Source organism: Zeus faber, assembly GCF_960531495.2.
Source record: "Zeus faber genome assembly, chromosome: 11".
NCBI lineage: Eukaryota > Metazoa > Chordata > Actinopteri > Zeiformes > Zeidae > Zeus > Zeus faber.
Window position 1 is genome coordinate 33,542,570 of NC_137205.1, and position 25,998 is coordinate 33,568,567.

The following is a 25,998-nucleotide window of genomic DNA, read 5'->3' on the forward strand; positions in this document are numbered from 1 at the left end:
CCCAGGACTCTGGAATGTGCCAGGACTCTGGAATGCCCCAGCCCCCTGGAACACCCCAAGACCCTGGAATGCCACTGTAGTCTGTTACACACCAGGACTCTGAAACACCCCAGTACTCTGGAACACCCCAGGACTCCCTAACGCTCCAGGACTCTGGAAAGCCCCAGGACCCTGGACCACCCCAGGGCTCTGGAACACCACAGTAATCTGGAACGCTCCAGTTATGTGCAACTCCACAGTACTCTGAAATGCCCCAGCACTCTGGTATGCCCCAGTACTCTGGATCACCCCAGGACTCTGGGGTCCCAGTACTCTGAATGTCCAAGGACTCTGGAACGTCCCAGGACCCTGGAATGTTCCAGTACTCTGGAACACCCTAGTATTCTGGAACGCCCAGGTTTGATACAGTGGACAGGGTGGATAGAGTGGACATGGTGGACAGGGTGGACATAGTAAAAAGGGTGTACACCATAGACCAAATGGATATATTGGACAGGGTGGACAGTGGACAGGGTAGACAGGGTAGACATGGTGGACGGGATGGACTGATAGACATGGTGGATACAGTGGACACAGATGTACAGGGTAAAGAGTGGACATGGTTGACAGGCATAACAAGATGGAATGGATAGGTTGGACATGGTAGACAAGGTGGACAGGGTGGACACAATGGACATGGTGGACATGGTGCAAAGGGTTAACATGGTTGACAGGGTGGACACGATGCAGAAGGTAGACTTGTGGACAGGGTGGACATGGTGCAAACGATGTACAGGGTGGACACAGTGGACAGGGTCAACAGATGTATAGGGTGGGCAGGGTGGACACAATGGATAGGTTGGATAGAGTGGACAGGGTGGACAGGGTGGGCATGGTGGAAAGGTTGGACAGGGTGGATGGAGTAGATTGGTTGGACATAATGTCCGGGGTGGACTGAGTGGATAGGGTGGACAAAGCAAAAAATGGTGTACACGATGGACACAATGGACACATTGGACATATTGGACAGGGTGGACACAGGGGACATGGTTGATAGAATGGACATAGTGGACATAATGGACATGGTGGAAAGGGTGCACAGTGTGGCAAGGTTGGACACAGTGGTGGAAAAAGGGACCACTTTTCCCTCCAGGCATGACAGGATGGAAAGAGTGGACTGGGGGCAGGGTGGAAATGGTGTACAGGGTGGACACAGTGGACAATGTGGACGGAGTGCACAGGGTGAACAGTGTAGACACAGTGGACAAGGTGGACATGGTGGACAGGGTGGCGATAGTAGACAGAGTAGACATGGTGAACACAGGGGAAATTAGTGGACAGGGGGACAGCTTGGCCAGAGTGTACAGGGTGGAATAGCTGGACATAGTGGACACAGTCGATGGAGTTGACATGGTGGATCGTTAGGGTTAGGGTGCAGTCTGCAGTTGGAGCTTCAGTTTCTACATTTCCATCCTTCAGCTCCAAGCAGCGTCTACAGGGTGGAAAGGGGCGGCATGGTGGACAGACTGGACACAGTGGCCAGAGTGTACATGGTCTAGAGCAGGGGCCAATTGAGGCCCGCGGGACGATATTTTGTGGCCCCCTATTTGACATCAATGTTTTGTGTTAGTGCGACCCGCGCGTCTTTCTCACACGCACCTTTTTGCCGAGTCGTTGTCCTGGGCATTTTATTTTATTTTTATCACTTATGGGCTACCATAGCTCAGGCTCGTGACAGCTTCCGGTGGTGTTTGTTGACAAGTTAGCCAATGCGTTGTCACAGGCAGGGAAAAGAAGTTGTACTTTTTTTTGAATACTTTAACCCTTTCTTTGTGGAATACTTGAATCGGCCCAACATCACCCAGACTCTACCTCCAGCGGCCCCCAGGTAAGTTGAGTTTGAGACCCCTGTTCTAGAGGGTGGACACAGTGGACAGCTGCTGCTGGTGAAGTCTTGTGGTGGGGCTGATTTGTTGTTTTCTTCACCATTTTGTTTCCAGTGTTTTCAGAGTTGGTTCAACCAGGTGGAAGCTGCAGTTGGAAGCTTCAGTTTCTACATTTCCATCCTTCAGCTCCAAGCAACTTGTTGAGAAAGCATCTGATCTGCATCGTCAGTGTCTCCTTATCGCTGCAGCGTCACATCGATGCCCAAGTTGCGTAAAGTTTGATAATATACAGGAAGTGGTAGCAGCGACGAGGAACCTGATCGACACAGTGTCAAGAGGGAGGTCTCTTTCAGTGGCACGGTGGCGCAGTGCATTGCACTGCTACCTCACAGCAAGAAGGTCCTGGGTTCGATTCCCGCCTGGGCCGCTGTTGGCGCCGTGCTCTGGCGGGTTATCTCCCAAATAGGAGCCTTTCTGTGTGGAGTTTGCATGTTCTCCCCGTGCTCACATTCGGTTTCCTCCACCTCACGTCAGTAAGGACCCCCACCAAAAACATGCACTCATTGTCTGACCAGCGATGGACACTTATCACCTGGTCCCTGAGTGCATCCACGTACACTGCTCCTGGCTGTGCCCCCGGAGGAAGGACAAGCCAGGATGGTTCAATGCAGAGGAACCATTTCACCAGCCACCATCAAAGCGTGTGTGTGCAAGCATGTGTTGTGTGACGAATAAAGACTGTCTCCTTCTTCTTCTCATGAGAAAATATCTGAAACTGAGTTACAGAAAAGTTGCAAATTCATCTATTCCTTCTCATGTCAATGAGATGCTGCTTGATAAATAAGACAGAGATCTGCCTTCAACACACATCTTACTACTGCTGGAAATCTGTATTATATGGTGAACTTAAGGTTCTTATGTTCCCTCCTTAAAGCGTAGCTCTCAGTTCACCTTACAAGGCTTCACTTCCTCTGTTGTTAAGGAGGAACTTCAACCTGTCCATTGGAGGAAACGCAACTGGAGAGGATGAACGAAATCCAAGCGTGTGTGTGTGTGTGCAAGCATGTGTGGTGTGTTGCGTGACAAATTAAGACTGTTTCTTCTTTCTTTCTAGAAACGTCCACACCAAGCTGGTTCCAGAGCTAAACATGGTTCTGTCACTGCTACCATCGTGCTTATGATATTGTTTCTGCTTTGGACAAAGGGAAATATTGTGCTGCCCTCTTTGTCCATCTACAGAAAGCATTTGACACTGTTGACCACGTCCTGCTCCTACAGAGGCTTTGTGATATTGGCTTTGACTATAATTCCTGTAAATGGCTTCGGAAAGACCTGACTCATAGACAGCAATGTGTGATTTGGGGAAATTAACTTTCTGTATTGTCAGCACTGTCAAAAGAGGTTCCACAAGGTTCAATATTGGGTCCTATCTTGTTCACAATCTATATCAACAATAGTACATCCTTTATAACTGCAATTGCATTACATTTAGCAGACGCTTTTATCCAAAGCGACTTACAATTGTTCAAACACCGACGACAGACGCTTTTATCCAAAGCGACTTACAATTGTTCAAACACCGACGACGGACGCAGCCATCAGGATCTAATTGTCTTGCTCAAGGACACTACAGCATGCTAGCAGGAGGAGCCTGGGATCGAACCAGCAACCTTTAGATTACTAGACCACCAGCTCTACCGCCTGAGCTACCATCCCCATATAGTGTCCAATTCCCACTCAGCCACTGAAACCCTACAACAAGCCTTTGACAAAAAGCAGGACACACTTTTTAATTTGAAATGCGCCCTAAATTTAAACAAGACTAAATAAATGCTGTTCTCTACATCTAGAGATATTGTGGATAATAGTTTGTCTGTTTGTTTGAAAAGGTGCTTTTAGTTTGTGTGCTGCACACACTTTTACGAACAGTTTACAAAACATGTTGAAACTGGACACAGTGCCCCGCCCTTGAATGGAAGTGTTTTTTAACAGTGTTTCACTCTGTTCTGTGTGTTTGTGTTTGTTTTATCATTATTTTTTTTTGTGTGTATTTAACCATTTATTCTGATGTAGTATATTTTGTATTGTACTATTTATTGTGTTGTACTATTTTTTCTGATTTCCTATTTATTGTGTTGTACTACACACTGTACACTAAACACTCTACAAACACTACTCACTACACAGACTACACCCTACACACACACATTACACACAAACTACACACCCTCCAAACCCTCCAAACACAATACATAATCCACACTACACATACACTACACACTACTCTAAACACTACACATCATATTAACACTACACACAATACACACGCACTACAAACACACACAATAAATACACTGCACTAGACCTCTGAAACCCCACAGCGCTCCCTGTTGGTCGACTGCACCACAGAGGCTGTTCCCTGATTTGCCACTAGGGGGCGCACCTTCCGACTGAATACTCCTGCACTAGTACACCCACTACTGGACTAGTTCACACTCTCCTGCACTAGTACACACTCTACTACACAAGTAAACACACTACTGGACAAGTACACACTCTCCTGCATGAGTACACACACTACTGAACTAGTACACACACTACTGCACGAGAACACACTCTACTGCACAAGTTTATACACTAGTGGACTGGTACACACACTACTAGACTATTACACACTCTACTGAAGTAGTACACACTCTACTGCACCAGTACACACACTGTTGCACTTGTACAATCTACTGCACTAGCAAACATTCTACTGCACTGGTACACACACTACTACATTAGTACATGCACTAACGCAGCAGTACAGAGTAGGAGACAGTAATACACAGTGTATTGAGCAGTATTTTATTTTTATTTTTTTGAGGTTGTAACTTCAGACTCCGTTTACAAAAAGACAGACCCCCTCCCACCACTGGGGGCGCTGCGCTCAACACAACGCAAGAGAAAACATTTAGTGTGTATTGCATGTGCTCACATCTAGTTTTACACACATCAGGGGTCTGGAATGTGCTTTTCAGTATTTCAATAAAATACATTAAGAAAAGAAAGAGTGAGAGAGGGTGAGGGAGGGAGAGCGAGAGGGAGAAACTGAAGCAGAACTTAATCAAAACAGGCTGGACTCTCCCTCGGTAGGGGGCTGGGACGCTTGCGAGGTAGGAGGCGGGGGCTCTCCCTAGGTAGGAGGCAGGGACGCTCCCTGGGTAGGAAGTGAGGCTCCCTAGGTGAGAGGTGGGGACGCTCCCTAGGTAGGAGGCGGGGACTCTCCATAGGTGGGAGGCAGGGACACTCACTGGGTAGGAGACAGGGACACTCCCTAGGGAAAGGAGGCAGGGACACTCCCTAGGTTCCAAACTAGGTAGCTGGGACTGGGCTGAGTTTTCTCCATAGGTAGGAGGCGGGGACGCTCCCGAGGTAGGAAGCAGGGACTCTCCATAGGAAGGAGGCGGGGACTCTCCATAGGTAGGAGGTGGGGACACTCCCTCGGGAAAGGAGGCAGAGACAGTCCCTAGGTGGGAGGCGGAGATGCTCCCTCGGTAGGAGGCTGGGACTCTCCATAGGTTGGAGCCGGGGACGCTCCCAAGGTAGGAAGCAGGGGAGCTCCCTAGGTAGGAGGCGGGGATGCTCCCTAGGTAGGATGCAGGGACACTCCCTCGGTAGGAAGCGGGGACTCTCCATAGGTAGGAGGAGGGGACTCTCTATAGGTAGGAGGCAGGGCCGCTCCCTAGGTAGGAGGCGGGACACTCCGAGGTAGGAGGCTGGAACTCTCCATAGGTAGGAGGCGGGGACGCTCCTGAAGTAGGAGGCTGGGAAGCTCCCTGGGTAGGAGGCGGGGACGCTCCGTGGGGATGAGGCGACGACACTCCCTAGGTAGGAAGCAGGGACGTTACCCAGGTAGGAAGCAGGAAGGCTTCCTAGGTAGGAGGTGGGGACGCTCTCTGGGTAGCAAGCGGGGATGGTCCCTAGAGAAAGGAGGCAGAGACACTCCCTAGGTGGGAGGTGGGGCATAGCCTTGGTAGGAGGCTGGGACTCTCCATAGGTAGGAGGTGCGGACGCTCCCTAGGTAGGAAGCGGGGACGCTCCCGAGGTAGTAGGCGGGGACGCTCCCAAAGGAAAGGAGGCAGGGGCGCTCTCTAGGTGGGAGGCGGGGACTCTTTCTGTGTAGGAGGTGGGGACGCTTCCTCGGTAGGAGGAGAGACATGTCCTCACTATGGAACCTTATTTCCCTCATGGTGGATACAAACTGATAGTTTCAACAACAACAACAACAACAACAACAACAACAAAGTGTCAATGTTTCAAACATCTAATATTTACACTTTCTTTGTTCAAAGTTTTGTACAAAATGGCATTTGGACATGTCGGGTATATTCAGATAGAAAAGTGAAGCACGTTGTGGTGTTACCGTGGGCAACCATAACAACAACAAATAATAAACAGTATTTACACAATAATGGAAGCATAAACTCCCACAACCCACAACTCCCACTCCCTGTATGGCAGATGGCAGAGGTCACATGGAGGTCACATGAATGGAGGTCACATGGATTTCGGTCACATGGAGGTCATCACATGGAGGTCACAGGCAGACAGACAGGCAGACAGACAGACAGATGGACAGGCAGTCTCTAAGGTGATGATGGATTTCACAGAAAGATATTATTTAATAAAATAAAAATAAACATGGACACTGGCTCTGCCTCTTCCTGTGCCCATCGTGTCTTCTTCAGCCAATAAATTGCCGGCTCAGTGAGTGTCTGTGTATGTGTGTGTGCTTCCTGGTTAGACTTCGCCTACAACACAGGCTCCTCCTCCATTGGCTCTTCTGTTGGCCTGTGGGCGTGGCCAAAAGGAAGAAAAAAGTGAGAAAGTAAGTTGGAGACTTTATTATTAAGTTAAGGTTGAGGGTGAGGGTGAAGTTAAGGGTGAGGTGGAGGGTGAGGTTGAGATTGAGGGTGAGGTTGAGACTGAGGTTAGGGTAAGGTTTGGATGAATGTTAAGGCAAAGGTTGAGGGTGAGGTTAAGATTGAGGTTGAGGGTGAGATTGGGGGTGAGGTTGAGATTGAGGATGAGGTTGAGGATGAGATTAAGGGTGAGGTTGAGATTGAGGGTGAGGTTGAGATGGAGGGTGAGATTGAGGGTGAGCGTAAGGTTGAGATTGAGGGTGCGGTTGAGGGTGAAGTTGAGATAGAGGGTAAGGTCGAGATTGAGGGTGAAGTTGAGATAGAGGGTAAGGTCGAGATTGAGGGTGAGGTTAAAATGGAGGATGAGCGTGAGGTTGAGGGTGAGGTTGATAGTGAGGGTGAGGTTAAAAAGGAGGGTGAGCGTGAGGTTGAGGGTGAGGTTGAGGATGAGATTAAGGGTGAGGTTGAGATTGAGGGTGAGGTTGAGATGGAGGGTGAGATTGAGGGTGAGCGTAAGGTTGACATTGAGGGTGCGGTTGAGGGTGAAGTTGAGATAGAGGGTAAGGTCGAGATTGAGGGTGAAGTTGAGATAGAGGGTAAGGTCGAGATTGAGGGTGAGGTTAAAATGGAGGGTGAGCGTGAGGTTGAGGGTGAGGTTGATATTGAGGGTGAGGTTAAAATTGAGGTTGAGGGTGAGGTTGAGGGTGAGGTTGAGGGTGAGGTTGAGGGTGAGGTTGAGGGTGAGGTTGAGGGTGAGGTTGAGATTGAGGGTGAGGTTAAGATTGAGGTCAAGGATGAGGGTGAGATTGAGGGTGAGGTTAAAATGGAGGGTGAGCGTGAGGTTGAGATTGAGGGCGAGGGGTAAGTTGAGGTTGAGGGTGTTGAGATTGAGGGTGAGGGTGAGAGTGAGGTTGAGATTGAGGGCAATGGGGGAAGTTGAGGTTGAGGGTGTAGTTGAGGGTGAGGGTGGGAGCGAGGGTGAAGTTGAGGTTGAGGTTGAGGGTGAAGTTGAGCTTGAGGGTGAGATTTAGGGGTTTTGGGTTAGGGATCCTCACTGGCGGGTCTCCGTGGCGATGGGGGGGGGGCCTGCCTGTGTGGCGTCCACACTTAGTGATGCCATGGCGTTGAGTGCTGCAGCCTCGTCCTGCTCCCTCTGAGCCTCCTGCTGGTCCAGCGGGGCGGAGCCAGCACTATGATGCACCTGCTGGAGACATGCCCAGTGTGCACCTGGGGGAGGGAGGCGGGTGTTTTTACAACAAAGCTCAAATGAACATTGATAGATAAAGCAAAAATTCAATAAAAAGAAAAATATATTTTGAAAGATGTGTGTTAATGAGTGTGTGTGTGTGTGTTAATGAGTGTGTGTGTGTGTGTGTGTGTGTGTGTGTGTGTTTACTCTGAATGTGTCGCACTCTCTCCAGCGATGCTGAGGCTTTAGGACACGGCTCCTGAGAGACAGACTGGTAGAGGTCATCACCCTGAGAGACAGACAGGCAGAGAGTGAGAGAGAGACAGGATGCCAGCTCGTCATGGCGATATGAGGTCAGTGAGACAGGCTGGTCCTCACCTCCTCCCCCAGCAGTGCCTCCACGCAGGCCTCAGAGGCGTCGCAGATGGCTGTCAGGTCGTGTCCTCCCTCCAGAACCAGAACCAGGCGACCACCGGCCAGAGCCTTCAGCATGTGGGTCAGAATCCCAAAGCCTGGAACATAGGGGGTACCACTGTAGTACTACTGCAGTCCCACTACAGTACTACTGCAGTACTGAGACTCACACTTGGCAGACACGCTGTACCCCCCCAGAGGGGACCGGTGTCCCTCCACAGCATCAAACCCGGAGGAGACGAGGACAACGTCAGGAGAGAACTGCTGCGCCACGGGCATCACCACACTCCTGGACACACACACACTGGATGTTAGGAGGCTCTCCATCAGAGGCCGCTGCAGGAGGGATGGAGTTTTAGAGGAGGAGGAGTGATGGAGTGATGGAGTGATGAGGAGGAGGAGGAGTACCACCTGAAGGCCATCAGATACTCCACATCGCCCATAGGAGGCTCCACCCCCCCGGTCCAGGCGATGTTTACATTGAAACCAACACCAGGACCCGACCCCACCTGGAGAGAGACAGACAGGTGGAAAGAGAGACAGCCAGGTTTAGAGATACTGTATGTATATATATATATAGATATATATATAGATATATATCTATATATATACTGTATCTCTACACCTTTAAATCGTACTACTTTTACACAGACACGGAAACATCATTGTGGATGGGGCGTATACCAACGTGAACCATCGAAAAGAAATGCTGACGTCACTTCTGTAAACAAGACGAGGATCCGGTCTCACTTGTCTGTGAAAACTTTCGACTCCATGTTTCTATGGATGAGGAGAAGCGGGGGGAGGAAGATCGAAATCATATCACGGACCTGAATCTGACCAGTGCGAAAGATCCAAGTCAGTGTAAGCAGCTCGTTCTGGACTACATTTTCCATGATGAAACTCAGTTCTCCCACAGCGACGCTGAATCTGATACCGGCCTGATCCTGGAATTGGATCCAGCAGATTTCAACCCGAATGTGACGATGAAACGGAACGATACCGATAATACGCCCGTTGTTGTTACAGTGGAAGAAGTTGATGACGTGATAAAGTCCGTTGAGGTTTGTGATCGGTACATTTTCAGATTTCAGGTTTTCCCAGACTCGTGAATGATAGACTCTACATTTTGTTGCTTTTGGCTGGCACATGGCCGAAGAGAGGATGTCTTTGATCATTGGACTGTTGTTGCCGCTCTTTCTTGCTTGCTGCATTTTGTCGTATCTCTGGTGGGGCTATGCCTGCCGGGATGTATAGCCGGTCTGTAGGTGTTGGCGAAGAAGAAAAACCACCTACGTCACTTCTGTAAACAGACGGTTAAAGCGCAGCACGCTTTAACCGTCTCGTTATGAAGGTGGGTGGCGGAAGCTCTGAATCATATTTCAGACCTTAATCTGACCAGTGCGATAGATCCAAGTCAGTGTAAGCAGCGCGTACTGGACTTCATTTTCCACGATGATAGTTCTCCAACAGCGACGCAGAGAACGACAGCGCTGCTATGTGATATTACTCTGGACTTGGAGAACATTTAAAACAGCGGATTTCAAACGTAATGTGACGATGAAACTGAATATTTTCAAGAACCAACGGAGGAGACCCATGATTCCGAAGTTGATAACGTGATGAAGTCTGTTGAGGTTGGTGACAGATTTTCAGATTTCAGATTTTCTGAGACTCATAATATTGATAGACTCTACATTTTGTTGTGTTGTCCGTACTTTTAAACTCCAAAATAATTCCACTTGTATGTATGTGTTCCACCATGTATATTCTTACTGTTCAATAAAAGCTTTTTTTTTCAAAACAAAATTTGTTGTGTGTTGTTCATGCTGTTCATGATTGGCCCATTCAGCATTATGTTAAGTAGCCATGAGACTTTGTTTGTCCGCCAACCCATTTTCATTCTGGGAGCTGGCTAAGTGAACCTGGTGTGGGTAAAACTTTGGAGGTGATATCTCAGAATCACAGTTTTCCAGACCCTTTTCATTAACAAGTCATAGCTTGAAAAATATTTGCTTGATTTGCAGAAGTGACACCTTGTTTGGAAGCTCTGAAAAACTTGAAAGCCGCCAAATGACCCTAAAGTACGTGGTGGGTCACACACACATATAAAAAATAAAAAATATATCTAGAGATATAAATAAAAAAGGAACACTGCGCGAAACCAAAATGGAGGACCTTGAGGATTGTATCTATTTTTTTTATAACGCGTACATCATGGAAGACGATCAGGACCGCAAATATCCTGCAAAGAGGAAGAAGACGGACCTAGCAATGGACACAGACGATCTAATCTTGAGTGCTATAGAGGTTGGTGTCTTGCATGAGATAAACAAGAAGCCGGACATGCTTGGTCCACTTCTCCAAGACATTAGTAAGATCAAAGCCAGCCTTGATTTCCTGCACCGCACGGTCAGCGAGATGCAAAAAGACAACGCGGATCTAATCTAAAAACCTCCACGAAGCATCTCACAACGGAGGTTGAGGTTCTAAAAAAAAAATAATAATAATGAAAGAGACTACCCTGGATATACAGTCCAGAAGAATGCGGGACAACCTAATCTTTTCTGGGATCCCAGAGAACAACACAGAGTCCCCAGAAAACCTGGTGAAAGACTTCCTCCACACCACCCTGAAACTCCCTACGGACACCGTGAAGCAGATCACCTTCCACCGGGTTCACCGATATAAACTCTATATAGACGGTCTGTTATTCCGAGACTCCTCCACCACACCCTCGTTATTTTGATCATTATGTATGTGTTCTGGTAATACTGGTAATTATATACTGCGAGATGTAGAAATTAGCATGCCATCTATGTCAGAATATAAAATATCGCTCACTTCCATCATCTCACCCTCCTAATCCCTCCCTCTCTACTTCTCCCATCCCTCCCTACTTCTCCCATCACTCTCACTCTATTCCATCTCAATTTGCATACATATTATGTATGTCTAACTCTGAGCTATTGCCTTGGATACACTGTGCCATCACCCCCTTACTAGCTTCAATGACACCCATTAAGTTTGTTACTTGGAATGTGAGAGGCTTGGGCTCACCTGCTAAACGTAGCAAAATCCTAACTCACCTCATCAAGATGAACCCCAGCTTCTGTCTACTGCAAGAAACTCACCTCACTGCATCCGAGCACCTCAAACTCAAAGCTAAATGGGTTAATCAGATGTTTTCTGTATCATACAACTCAAAGAAAAAAGGAGTTTCTATATTGATAAATAAAAGTATCCCATATCAAAATACAACCACAATATCAGACCCAGAAGGGCGTTACATAATGATAAATGGAATTTTAGGTAACATCAAATTAACCATAGCTAATATTTATGGCACCGGTGAGGACAATCCAAATTTCTTTCACAATATATTTTCAAAGAACTGAGAATTCTCTGACTCAATTATCATATTGGGAGGAGACATCAACACAGTACTGGATCCAAGTTTAGACCGTTCTCAAATCACAAATAATCACAATTCCTGGCGTTCGTCGGACACTATAAAACAATAAATGAGTGATCTTGCTCTTGCTGATTGTTGTCGATCAAATAACCCACATTCTAGAGAATACACATATTATTCACCACCCACCAAAGTTTCCCTAGAATCCACCTTTTCTTGACAATTAGCTCTGTAATGTCCAAAATCACTAATCCTGAAATCCACCCTATTGAAATTTCAGTTTCAATAGGGTCAGTTCAGTTCAGTTTCAACCTCGTAAATAAAACCAACTGGAAAGCTGCCGGCAGGTGGCGGTTTAACGCCTCACTTTTGACAGATAAAGAATTTAACCATTTATTTTCCAGAGAATGGATTTCCTTCATTGAACTGAATGACTCCCCAGAAATATCACCATTCTTACTCTGGGAAATGGCTAAGGCAGCTCTAAGAGGTTGTATTATTTCATTCTCCACTCATAAGAAAAAGAAAGGACAAGAATGTCCAAATAAACTCAAACAACCACTAAAGAAGTTGCACTCCCAACAAGCCTACTCATCTACTGAGCAAATCCGAAATGAGGATTTACATCTCAACTTGATATTATCATCCATTAAAAGACATAATTCCTCACGCAGTGAACAAGAGCAAATTATTTTGAATTCAATGACAAATCAGGTAAATTTCTTGCCAATCAATTGAAACGGGATAGAGAAAAAAACACTTATTACAGCCATCAAAGATCCACAGGGTAGGATAACATACTCTACAACACATCAACACCATATTTAGAGACTTTTATAGTAAGCTATATTACTCGGATAATGAATCCAATATATCAAACATTCACTTATTCCTTGATGATATTGACCCCCTAAACTTACTTCTATGTTTAATTGTCTCACCCCCTCACTCCCTCTTGGAGTAGTGTTCAGTTGTTTTTAGACCCAAACATGGTCGAATAGTTCTGCAAAGAGGGATGTTAGGGGTGGTTGTGTATAATAAAAAGCTGTGCTCTGGTCAGCCCACAGGCCTCCACAGGACTGAGTTATTGCACCAGTTCTTGATGATTTAAGAATGAATAAACCACTTGCAGACTAACTCTGTCCTAGATGCGATAGCATACAAATACTCGGTGTTGTATGTCCAGCATGCTGACAGCACAGGTAAAAAAGAAAAAAAGAAAAAAAACGGTGAAAAACATGATCCGAAAGTTCGTTCAAAACGATAGCCGTAATTGGGACAAGTGGTTGGACCCCCTGTTGTTTGCGGGGGTGCTAGACCTAATTATAGAAAACTGGGAGGAAGGTCTAGCACCAGTTAGAATGAAATACAGTATGTTATGGACCTGAGAGCAAAGTTACACGTGCTGATTCGGCTGTTATCACGGAAGAATTTGCTCCTGGCTCAAGAATGTCAGCACCTCGTATACAACTGGGGGCTCAACTCAGACAATTTGCACTGGGAGACAAGGTGTTAGTGTTGACCCCTACGTCAAGCTCTAAATTGCTCGCGAAGTGGCAAGGGCCTTTTGTGGTCACACGGTGGGTTGACAAGGTCGATTATGAGGTTGAACGGTCTGACAGGCAGGGGGCAACACTGATTTATCACCTAAACCTCTTAAAACAGGGGTCTCAAACTCACGACCCGCGGGCCAATTGAGGCCCGCGGGACGATATTTTGTGGCCCCCTACTTGACATCAAAGTTTAGTCTTAGTGCGGCCCGCGCGTTTTTCTCACACACACCTTTTTGCAGAGTCGTTGCGCGAGTCTTTGCCCTCGGCGTTTTATTTTTTTTTTATCACTTATCACTTACCATAGCTCAGGCTCGTGACAGCTTCCGGTGGTGTTTGTTGACAAGTTAGCAAACTCGTTAGTCACTTGGTTGAAACGTGATTCCGGAGTGACACTAAGTGGAAGGAAAATATATCCTGTCACCCAGTGCAAGGTACAGAGGACTTAGGAAGTGGGCGGACTCAGCAAGAGTAATCAGTGACCTAATAAAGACAGCATAGTGTTGCAATAGGAAAGGGAAAAGAAGTTGTACTTTTTTTTGGAATATTTGAAACCCTTTCTTTGTGGAATACTTGATGCGGCCCAGCCTCACCCAGACTCTACCTCAAGCGGCCCCCAGGTAAGTTGAGTTTGAGACCCCTGTCTTTAAAGAATGGAGGGAGGTCATTGAGTGGGTTACCGCAGCCCTGTTGAATGACCATCTCTCTCCGTCCAAGAGGGTGGACGTAGCTGCACTTCAGCGTCGCTTCTCTGATATTTTCTCCTCCCTGCCAGGCCTCACGTCTCTCATACACCACCATCTGGATACAACCCCGGGGGGAAGGTACGCTCTTGGCCGTATCGCCTGCCCGAACACAAACGCAAGATCGTGCAGGCAGAATTAGAGGCCATGTTGGACATGGGCGCGATAGAGGAGTCCACGAGTGACTGGTCTAGTCCCATTGTGCTGGTGGGTAAGCCTGATGGTTCAGTCCGGTTCTGGACTCTTGAAGGGTGAACATGGTGTCCAAGTTGACCCATCCGCCCAGATCACCTGTTGACACCTGGCTCTCCAACCCTTTAACTTCCGGGCGGTCCATAGCCTGGTGGCGCAGATGGTCGTGGCTGACTTTCTCTCCTGCTCTGGGAGGGCGGGGGGGTAGTTGGCTGTCGGCCAGACGGCCTTAGTTGGGCGGTGGGGGTTTGTGGGGTGGGGGAGGTCGGCTGTCGGCCGGATGGCTCCCTGGCCTAAGCTGGGCGGTGGGGGTTTGTGGCGGACAAAGGGGAGTGACCAAGCACTGGCTGGAGATGACAGCACGGTTCTCTTTCCCGTGGCCACCAAGCGGCCTCGACTCGGTGCTCGACTTGAGGCAGGGAGTCTTCTTAATGTTTGTCTGTCTTCCAGAGGGGATCGGCGCACGGGCTCGTCAGTAGCCCAGCAGTGGAACGCCATTCCTCCTGAGCCCGAGATGATCATTATAAAACTCATTTTTATAATAATCATCATTTGTTTTTTATACTTGTGGCCAGCATACCTTATTGTTTAAGGTGACAATAAAAACCATCGCCATTGCACCATGGCCAGAAAGACTCTGTCTCCCTCCCTAAACCCCTACCCATGGGCAGAGACCCCCACAGGGATATTATGTTACATTGTATTGGCATAAAATGAAATATTATGGAATAATATTATGAAATATTATGGAATATTATTTAATATTGTGGAATATTATTATGGTATATTATGGAATATTGTTATGGAATGAAAAATAGTAGTGGCATGCTGCGTGACCATTTAAGATTCTTCTTCTAAATGCTGCATTCAGGAAATTATGTGAAGTTTAGATGAAACACACCATTTCTCCGAGTAGGAGTTCCCACTTTAATGTAACGCACAGCTCCACCCAAGGTCCCACCCGCACCCCCCCATAGCCCACATCCACAGGCTCTGACTAGAACAGGGTTCTCTTCAATCTGGTTTTGTCATATTTTAAAATACATTTAGCTTCAGGTTCTAAGATGGAAAAAGATGTCTGACAGACACTTTTTGTCAATTTGTCATATAGCTTGAATTTATACAGTGTGTACTTTGTGAATTTCTACCTCCTCTGGAGCTCCACTTCCAGGGAAAAAGTTTCCGTCGTCATAGCGATGCAGAGAGATGTAGAGCACGCTAGGGTCCGAGTAGAAGGCCTGCTGGGTGCCGTTACCATGGTGAATGTCCTGGAACCAGAAAAAATACAGTTGAAACCAGTGTAAACCAGCACAAACCAGTCTAAACCAGTATAAACCAGCCTAAACCAGTATAAATCAGTGTAAACCAATATAAACCTGTATAAACCAGTAGAATCCAGTACAAATCAGCCTAAACCAGTAAAAACCAGTCTAAACTAGTATAAACCAGTATAAACATATATAAACCAGCACAAATCAGTATAAAACCAGCACAGAGCAGTGTAAATCAGTCTAAACCAGTATAAACCAGCACTAACCAATATAAATCAGTATAAACCAGTCTAAACCAATATTAACCAGTTTAAACCAGTCTAAACGAGCACAAACCATTATAAATCAGTATAAACCAGTATATACCAGCACAAAGCCGTATCAATTAGTATAAAGCAATATAAACCAGGATAAATCAGTCTAAACCAGTCTAAACAAGTACAAACCAGTATAAATCAGTATAAACCAGTATAAACCAGTGCAAACCAGCATAAACCTGTATAAACCAATCTAAACCAGTAGAAGGTCGACTGTTACATACTACTAAACAACCTTCAGGGTCCCAGAATTAAGCCTGGACCTTAATGAACATGGACTACTCTCTCCCAGTCCAGTTGAGGGGCGACCATCAGCACCTTGACTCTGACACTGCATGACTCGGCTAGTCCTGGTCCATCGGCTGGTTCAGGAGAACGGGACCATGCTGTGATCTGGAGAACGGGAGAATGCTGTGATCTGGAGAACGGTAGCATCCAACAGATCCAACATGGTGGCGTCCCTAAACTGACTAACAGACCTGCAATTCGCTCCAACTGAGACAGATAACAAAGCGAATTAAAAATAATATTTATATATATAAATTTAAAAAAGGGAACACTGCGCGAAACCAAAGTGGAGGACCTTGAGGACTATCTATTTTTTTTATAATGAGTACGTCATGGAAGACAATAAGGACCACAATAATCCTGCCAAAAGGAAGAACCGGCTCAGCAACAGACACAGACAATCTAATCTCGAGTGCTATAGAGGTTAGTGTCATGGATGAGATTAACGAGAAGCTGGAAATGCTTGGTCCACTTCTCTGAGACAATTACCAAGATCAAAGCCAGCCTTGATTTCCTGCACAGTACGGCCAGTGAGATGCAAAAAGAAAACGCGGATCTGAAAACCTTGACGAAGCTTTGCACAATGGAGATGGAATTTGAAAAAAATAAAAATAAAATAATGAAAGAGACTATCCTGGATATACAGTCCAGAAGTATGTGGGACAACCTCATCTTTTCTGGGATCCCAGAAAACATGGGGAGACTTCCTCCACACCCCCTGAAACTCCCTACGGACACTGTGAAGCAGATGACCTTCCACTTCCATTTGACAGAGTTAATTGGACATATCTCTTTTCAATCTTCAACAAATTTGGCTTTGGAGAGTCACTCATTCAATGGATCAGAATCCTCTACAACTCTCCATCTGCTTCTGTCATCACCAAAGGTTACACTTCAACAACAACGGGGCACAAAACAAGGATGTTCGCTCTCCCATTTACTATTCCCCATCTTTATTGAACCCCTCGCAGGGGCCATCCATCATAACAGTAATATCATAGGTATACAAACAGGAAACTGTTCACAAAATCAGTTTGTATACAGACGATATCTTGTTGTACATATGGAACCCAATATCATCCCTAGCGGAGGTGTTCAATCTTATATGTGAATTCTCAGCTATCTCAGACTATTCAATAAATTGGACTAAAACCACCGTCTTACCACTCAGTGGGGGGCCTGCAATGCTGCAACCCAGAAACTTCCAGTATCCATCACAATATAAGATACCTTGGTATTGTCATCTCCCCCAATCTATCAGATTTGTTTGCCCCTAACTTCACTCCATTGCTCTAATCCATTGAAGAAGAACTTTTTCGATGGAACAACCTACCCATCTCACTAATTGGTAGGATAGCAGCAGTGAAAATTTATATTACTCCATAAATAAACAATATATTTTCAATGACCCTAGTGTAACCACAGTACATTGGTTTAATACCCTCGACTCAATAGTCAATATATTTTATTGGAAATAGAAGAAACAGAGAATTAAACTAGCAACACCACAGAAAAACAAAGACTCTGGAGGCCTAGCAGCCCCAAACTTTAGATGCTACTATCTAGCAAACCATCATCAATTTATAATTGAATGGTTACAACAAGAGCAAGAACAGAAGAAGAAGAACAATCTTTAATCGTCACACAGCACACCAGACTACAACACATGCACACACACACACACACACACACACACACACACACACACACACATATTTTGGATGGTGGCCGGTGAAATGAAGCCTCTGCATTTAACCCATCCTGGCTTGTCCTTCCTCCTGGGGCACAGCCAGGAGCAGTGGGCAGCATTCGTGGACGCGCCCGGGGACTTGGTGATGAGTGTCCATCGCTGGTCAGACGATGATGTGAGCAACAATTCGGCCATGGATGGCGAGACATTGAACAAAGAGAATGTCAGGAGTTATTATTATCGGATCTACCATTCCTTATTGAATCAATAAGGGAAGATAATTGCTTTAAAAACCCATTCATCGCAACAACTCTGTCAGCCTGGTGGAAATTCCTCAAACTCAGTAGTCACACTCTATCTTCAAACAAATTCACGCCAATCTCGCACAACTGGTTAAAAAACCGACCAATAATCTTTAGGTCTTGGAAACGATAGGGAATTACTCATATGGAACACATTTTTGAAAACAATTTGCTTATATCCTTCCCAACCTTAACCCAAAGGTATAATATCAGTGGCCACAGCTTCCTTCAATTCTTTCAACTACAGCAGTCTCTAAAAGTTAAAATCAAATTGACGAACAACACCCTAGAACCACCTCCAATGATTGAACATCTCACTCATATCGGTCACTTGAAAAATCCCTTTTCCAAAATACACAAACTTTTATTAAAAACAGATGACACTTTATCTTTACCTTCAATGGAATGGGAAAGAGACCTTGCTGTTCCCACCAATATCAACCTGTGGAAGTTTATTTGCAACAACACCTTTTATATGACCCACAACTCCAAAATGCAACTCATCCAATATAAGATACTGCACAGAACTCATATCTAGAACGGTCCTGGTGGCTTGCACCTGGTGGCTAAAGGTTTGCTGCGACCTAGCGGGGCTGCAAAGAGCATCGCCGGGTGCCTTCTGGGGCCCCTGGGGGGGCTGCTTGATGTTGTAGGTGTGGGTTGGGGTGTGGGGGGCGGCTGACGACCTTTTGCCCCTCCGACGCGGCTTCTCTGCGGCGGACGCCCGAGTGCTGGGGGTCGTGGAGGGCCCATATATCTGGTGGCCTGCTGGCATCGGCAGGGGGCTGGGGGGGGCTAACATCCAGGTGCCCCGTGCTGAGCACACTCTGCTACGTGGAAGGGCAAGCGGTGCTCATGTCGGGTGGTGCATCTGGTCGGCTGCGGTGGGGCGGGCCTCGCCCTTGCATGGGCCGTGGGTGGGCCTGGGGTTCTCGCCGGCTCACCTGCAGGGTGGGCAGTTCAGGCAGGGTGTTGGTCTGTTGGCGTGGGGCTGGGTTCTGTGCCTGTGGTTGCGTCTTGTTCCTGCACCTGGAGATTGGTTGTATGTGGGCGCCCCTGGAGTGTGGTGTCTCCTCGTGCTCCCTGGGACTGGGTTAAGCTCCTCTGTGCAGGGCATGGGGGTTGCTCCAAGGCGGTCTGGCTTCTCGTGGGGCCTGGGGGTCTTCTGTAGTCGCAAGGCAGGGTGCTCTGGGCTTTCCTGCAACGGTTGGGTGTCTATGCGGCTGCAGAGTTTGGGGCGCTACGGGGCTCTTTCAGCTGCGTGGAGGTGCCCACGACATAATACCGACCTTCTACACCAGCACAAATTGGGATAAGTCATGTACACACTCACCAGTGGACACCTAACACACACACACACACACACACACACACACACACACACACACACACACACACACACACACACACACCACCACACCTGCTTTGACGCACCCCAGCATCAAACCTCCTGGTTGCATTCCTCCTCTCCCTCATTTACTGCCATAACTATGATAGGAAGAGGCCACATGACCAGTTATAGTTCCAGTTTTCCTGGACTTAAACTGTTTTTCAATACATGTTTAAATGTTTATGTTTTTGTGTAAATGTTGTTTGTTTCTATGTTTATTTGTCTCACCCATGGTGATTCTCCCTCTTGGAGTAGCGATCAGTTGTTTATAGATCGAAATATGATAAATAGTTCTCCAAGAGGGGGGTTGGTGGTGGTTCTCTATAACCAAAAACTGTGCTCTGGTCATCCCCAGGTCGTCCCCCAGACAGAGTTATTGCAGCAGTTCTTGTTGATTTAAGAATTAATAAAGAGTTGCATTGCAGGTTGAGAACTTAAACTCCACTTGCAGACTAACTCTGTCCTAGATGTAATGGCATAAAAATACTCTGTGTTGTATGCCCAGAATGCTGACAGCAGAAGTAAAAAATAAAAAAAAGGACTGGCTGGTTCCATCAGTAAGAACATGGATCCAGTTCCACCTGGACAAGGTCCTCCACCAACTGGCTTGGTGAAGCTCCAGGTACACTTGGCAGAACACCATTTGCATATCCACCAGACAAGTTGGTTTCCTGAAGACCAGGATGCAGCAACCTCCGGGATCTCTGAACAGCTCAGTAGTAACGTAGCCATCAGTGTAAATGTAGTACTCTGGATGTGGGCTTGGTGGACATAGTGGACTCGGTGGAGACCTGCTGGGCGTGGACGTGGTGGACCTGCTGGACATGGGCTTGGTAGACTTGGTGGACCTGCTGGATGTGGACATGACAGACCTACTGCTGGATGTGGGCTTGATGGAATTGATAGACCTACTGCTGGACATGGGCTTGGTAGACTTGGTGGACCTGCTGGATGTGGACATGACAGACCTACTGCTGGATGTGGGCTTGATGGAATTGATAGACCTACTGCTGGACATGGGCTTGGGGGACCTGCTGGATGTGGTCATGGTTGACCTGCTGGAGATAGGCTTGGTGAACCTGCTGGATGTTGGCCTGGTGGACCTGCTGCTGGACGTGGGCTTGGTGGACCTGCTGGATGTGGGTTCAGTGGACCTGCTGTTGGACGTCGGCTTGGTGGACCTGCTGCTGGACATAGGTTTGGTGGACCTGCAGGAAGTGGGCTAGGTGGACCTGCTGGACGTGGGATTGGTGGACCTGCTGGAAGTGGGCTTGATGGACCTGCTGGACATGGGCTTGGTGGACTTGCTGGACCTGCTGGAAGTGCGCTTGATAGACCTGCTGGATGTGGGCTTAGTGGACCTGCTGCTGACATAGGCTTGGTGGACCTGCTGGATGTGGGCCTCGTGCACCTGCTGGATGTGGGCTTCGTGGGTCTGCTGGATGTAGGCTTGGTGGATCTGCTGGACGTGGTTTAGGTAGACCTGCTGGACCTGCTAGATGTGGGCTTGGTGGACCTGCTGGACGTGGGCTTGGTGGACCTGCTGGATGTGGGCTTGGTGGATCTGCTGGACGTGGGCTTGGTGAACCTGCTGGACATGGGCTTGGTGCATCTGCTGGAAGTGCGCTTGATAGACCTGCTGGATGTGGGCTTAGTGGACCTGCTGCTGACATAGGCTTGGTGGACCTGCTCGATGTGGGCCTGGTGCACCTGCTGGATGTGGGCTTTGTGAGTCTGCTGGATGTAGGCTTGGTGGATCTGCTGGATGTGGTTAAGGTAGACCTGCTGGACCTGCTGGATGTGGGCTTGGTGGACCTGCTTGACGTGGGCTTGGTGGACCTGCTTGACGTGGGCTTGGTGGATCTGCTGGACGTGGGCTTGGTGGACATGCTGGACATGGGCTTGGTGGATCTGCTGGACGTGGGCTTGGTGGACCTGCTGGACGTGGGCTTGGTGGATCTGCTGGACGTGGGCTTGGTGGACCTGCTGGACGTGGGCTTGGTGGACCTGCTGGATCTGCTGGACATGGGCTTGGTGGACCTGCTGGACGTGGGCTTGGTGGATCGGCTGGACGTGGGCTTGGTGGATCTGCTGGATTTAGACTTGGTGGACCTACTGCTGGATGTGGTCGTGGTGGACCTGCTGGATGTAGGATTGGATTGTGTGTGTGTGTGTGTGTGTGTGTGTGTGTGTGTGTGTGTGTGTGTTGTGTGTGTGTGTGTGTGTGTGTGTTTGTTTGTTTGTGTCTCACCCAGTCCACTATCAGGATCTTGGAAACTCCCAGTTTCTGTTGCAGCAGTTTGGCTGCAATGGCGACAGAGTTGAAGAAGCAAAAGCCCCTGGAACACAAACCAGTCAGAACAATTAGACCAGTTAGAACAATTAAAGCAGTTAGAACAGTGAGAACAGTTTGACCAGTTAGTCCAGTAAGCCAGATAAACACTCTTTTAAAGAGTACCCGGTGACAGGAGCTCACTTTAGGTTTCTTTAATAGAAGTGGTGTGAAGCTGTAGAACAGTACAGAAATATGCAGATGTAAATAATCTGTTAATACGTTAATACAGTTACTACACTGTATACATACACCAATAACATGAATGAACTTTAATACGTTGTCATAGTTACTACACTGAATACATACACCAATAACATGACTGAACTGTAATATGTTGTCATAGGTACTACACTGTATACATACACCAATAACATGAATGAACTTTAATATGTTGTCATAGTAACTACACTGTATACAGTACATACACCAATAACATGAATGAACTTTAATATTGTTGTTACACTAATGTATCTGTCGCAATGTAGCTTGAATGTTATTCTCCCTTGTAAGTCGCTTTGGATAAAAGCGTCTGATAAATGACTAAATGTAAATGTAAATAAGTTGTCATGGTTACGACACTGTATACATACAGGAATAACATGAATAAAGTCACAGGCTGATGGTAGTGATGCTAGTCTGGGTCTGGTCTCTCTGACTGACTGCTTTGTATGCTTGTGTTACTCTGCCACACTGTCATCACAATGCTTTGATGTAACAATACTTGAAGGGTGCTGGAACACAGTCACACCAGTCACAACAGTTAACCAACCAGTCTATTGTTGCAGTTGACCAGTTTACCCATAATGCCTTGCTGTACTCACATGGCAGTGGACTCCTCAGCGTGGTGACCAGGAGGTCGAACAATCGCAAAACCGTTCTGAGAGAAACAACAGTGAATAATAATATTACATCAACGAATACAACAACATCAACAACAACATAAATAATAGCAGCAACAACAACACCAACAACAACAACATAAAAAACATCAACAACAACATAAACAACATCAACAACAAAAGCTACATCAACATCAACAGCATTATCAACAACAGGAACAACATCAACAACAACATAAACAACATATACAACAACATCAACAACATTATCAACAACAACAGAAACAACACCAACAGCAACATCCACAACAACATAATCAACAGCAACAGAAACAACACCAACATCATCAGCAACATCAACAACAACTTATACAACAATAGCAATAACAACAATAACAACATTACCACAAACAACAGCAACATCAACAACATATACAACATCAACAACATTATCAACATAAACAAAACCAAAACGAACAACAACATAAAAAACATCAACAACAACATGAACAACATCAACAACAACATATACAACAAGAACCTCAACAATAACATGAACAACATCAACAACTACATATACAACAACATCAACAACAAAATAAAAAACACCAACAACAACATAAACAACATCAACATAAACAACAACATCAACAGCATGTACAACGACAACAACATTCTCAACAACGAAACATCACCAACAACAAGAACAACATCACAACAACAATATCAACCACAAAAACAACATTATCAACAACAAAAACATGAACAACAATATCACCAACAATGTCAACAAAAACAAAAACAACATTATCAACAAAAACATCAACAACAACAATATCACCATCAACAAAAACAACAGAAAAAACAACAACAGCAACAATATCATCAACAACATCAACAATATCAACAACAATATCAAACACATCAACATCAACACCAACAAGAACATTAACAATAATATCAACAACAATAACATTATCAACAACATCAACAACAATATCAACAACAACATTATCTAAAACAACAACAATATAATAATTAAGAATAACTGGTCAGTGGGTACTTCAATGTGTGTACTTCAGTGTGTGTTTCAGTGTGTGTTTCAGGGTGTGTTTCAGTGTGTGTTTCAGTATGTACTTAAGTGTGTGTTTCAGTGTGTACTTCAGTGTGTACTCCAATGTGTACTTGAGTGTGTGTTTCGGTGTGTACTTCAGTGTTTACTTCAGTGTGTGTTTCAGTGTTTACTTCAGTGTGTACTTCAGTGTATACTTCAGTGTGTCTTTCAGTGTATTTCAGTGTGTACTTCAGTGTACTTCAATGTGTACTTCAGTGGGTACTTCAGTGTGTGTTTCAGTGTGTACTTCAGTGTGTACTTCAGTGTGTACTTCAATGTGTACTTCAGTGTATACATGAGTGTGTGTTTCAGTGTGTAATTCAGTGTGTATTTCAGTGTGTACTTGAGTGTGGGTTTCAGTGTGTACTTCAGTGTGTATTTCAGTGTGTACTTGAGTGTGGGTTTCAGTGTGTACTTCAGTGTGTGTTTCAGTGTGTTTCAGTGTGTACTTCAGTGTGTACTTCAGTGTACTTCAGTGTGTACTTCAATGTGTGTTTCAGTGTGTACTTCAGTGTGTACATGAGTGTGTGTTTCAGTGTGTACTTCAGTGTGTATTTCAGTGTGTACTTCAGTGTGGGTTTCAGTGTGTACTTCAGTGTGTACTTCAGTGTGTGTTTCAGTGTGTTTCAGTGTGTACTTCAGTGTACACTTCAGTGTGTCTTTCAGTGTGTACTTCAGTGTACTTCAGTGTGTACTTCAGTGTGTACTTCAGTGTATGTTTCAGCGTGTACTTCAGTGAGTACTTCAGTGTGTGTTTCTCTGTGTACTTCAGCGTGTGTTTCAATACATGTTTCAGTGTGTACTTCAGCGTGTGTTTCAATACATGTTTCAGCGTGGGTTTCAATACATATTTCAGCGTGTACTTCAGAGTGTACTTCAATACATGTTTCAGCATGTACTTCGGCGTGTGTTTCAATACATGTTTTAGCGTGTACTTCAGCGAGTGTTTCAATACATGTTTCAGCGTGAAATTCAGCATGTGTTTCAAAACAAGTTTCAGCGTGTACTTCAGTGTGTGTTTCAATACATGTTTCAGCGTGTACTTCAGTGTGTTTCAATATATGTTTCAGCGTGAAATTCAGCATGTGTTTCAAAACAAGTTTCAGCGTGTACTTCAGCGTGTGTTTCAATACGTGTTTCAGCGTGTGTTTCAATCCATGTTTCAGCGTGTATTTCAGCGTGTACTTCAATACATGTTTCAGTGTGTACTTCAGCGTGTGTTTCAGCGTATCCTTCAGCGTGTGTTTCAATACATGTTTCAGCGTGTACTTCAGCGTGTGTTTCAATACATGTTTCAGCGTGTACTTCAGCGTGTGTTTCAATACATGTTTCAGCGTGTACTTCAGTGTGTGTTTCAATACATGTTTCAGCGTCTACTTCAATCCATGTTTCAGCGTGTATTTCAGCGTGTACTTCAATACATGTTTCAGTGTGTACTTCAGCGTGTGTTTCAGCGTATCCTTCAGCGTGTGTTTCAATACATGTTTCAGCGTGTACTTCAGCGTGTGTTTCAATACATGTTTCAGCGTGTGTTTCAATCCATGTTTCAGCGTGTATTTCAGCGTGTACTTCAATACATGTTTCAGTGTGTACTTCAGCGCGTGTTTCAGCGTATCCTTCAGCGTGTGTTTCAATACATGTTTCAGCGTGTACTTCAGTGTGTGTTTCAATACATGTTTCAGCGTCTACTTCAATACATGTTTCAGCGTGTACTTCAGTGTGTGTTTCAATACATGTTTCAGCGTGTGTTTCAATCCATGTTTCAGCGTCTATTTCAGCGTGTACTTCAATACATGTTTCAGTGTGTACTTCAGCGTGTGTTTCATCGTATCCTTCAGCGTGTGTTTCAATACATGTTTCAGCGTGTACTTCAGCGTGTGTTTCAATACATGTTTCAGCGTGTACTTCAGCGTGTGTTTCAATACATGTTTCAGCGTGTGTTTCAATCCATGTTTCAGCGTGTATTTCAGCGTGTACTTCAATACATGTTTCAGTGTGTACTTCAGCGCGTGTTTCAGCGTATCCTTCAGCGTGTGTTTCAATACATGTTTCAGCGTGTACTTCAGTGTGTGTTTCAATACATGTTTCAGCGTCTACTTCAATACATGTTTCAGCGTGTACTTCAGCATGTACTTCAATACATGTTTCAGTGTGTACTTCAGCGTGTGTTTCAATAC

General features: G+C 45.9%; 1 protein-coding gene across 1 annotated transcript in view; it reads right to left on the minus strand.

The window, feature by feature from the left end:
* Positions 1–4,711: 4,711 nt before the first annotated feature.
* The window catches only part of hdac5 (histone deacetylase 5), a gene marked incomplete at its 5' end in the record, with an annotated part of 62,144 nt that continues 40,857 nt past the window's right edge, over positions 4,712–25,998 (minus strand). Inside the window, 9 exons of the mRNA XM_080010159.1 lie at positions 4,712–6,701; positions 7,828–7,999; positions 8,169–8,250; positions 8,340–8,473; positions 8,546–8,664; positions 8,787–8,884; positions 15,424–15,543; positions 21,785–21,872; positions 22,690–22,745. Of these exons, the coding sequence (XP_079866285.1) occupies positions 6,662–6,701; positions 7,828–7,999; positions 8,169–8,250; positions 8,340–8,473; positions 8,546–8,664; positions 8,787–8,884; positions 15,424–15,543; positions 21,785–21,872; positions 22,690–22,745 (909 nt within the window). The 3' untranslated portion in view covers positions 4,712–6,661. The remainder of the gene's footprint in view (positions 6,702–7,827; positions 8,000–8,168; positions 8,251–8,339; positions 8,474–8,545; positions 8,665–8,786; positions 8,885–15,423; positions 15,544–21,784; positions 21,873–22,689; positions 22,746–25,998) is intronic.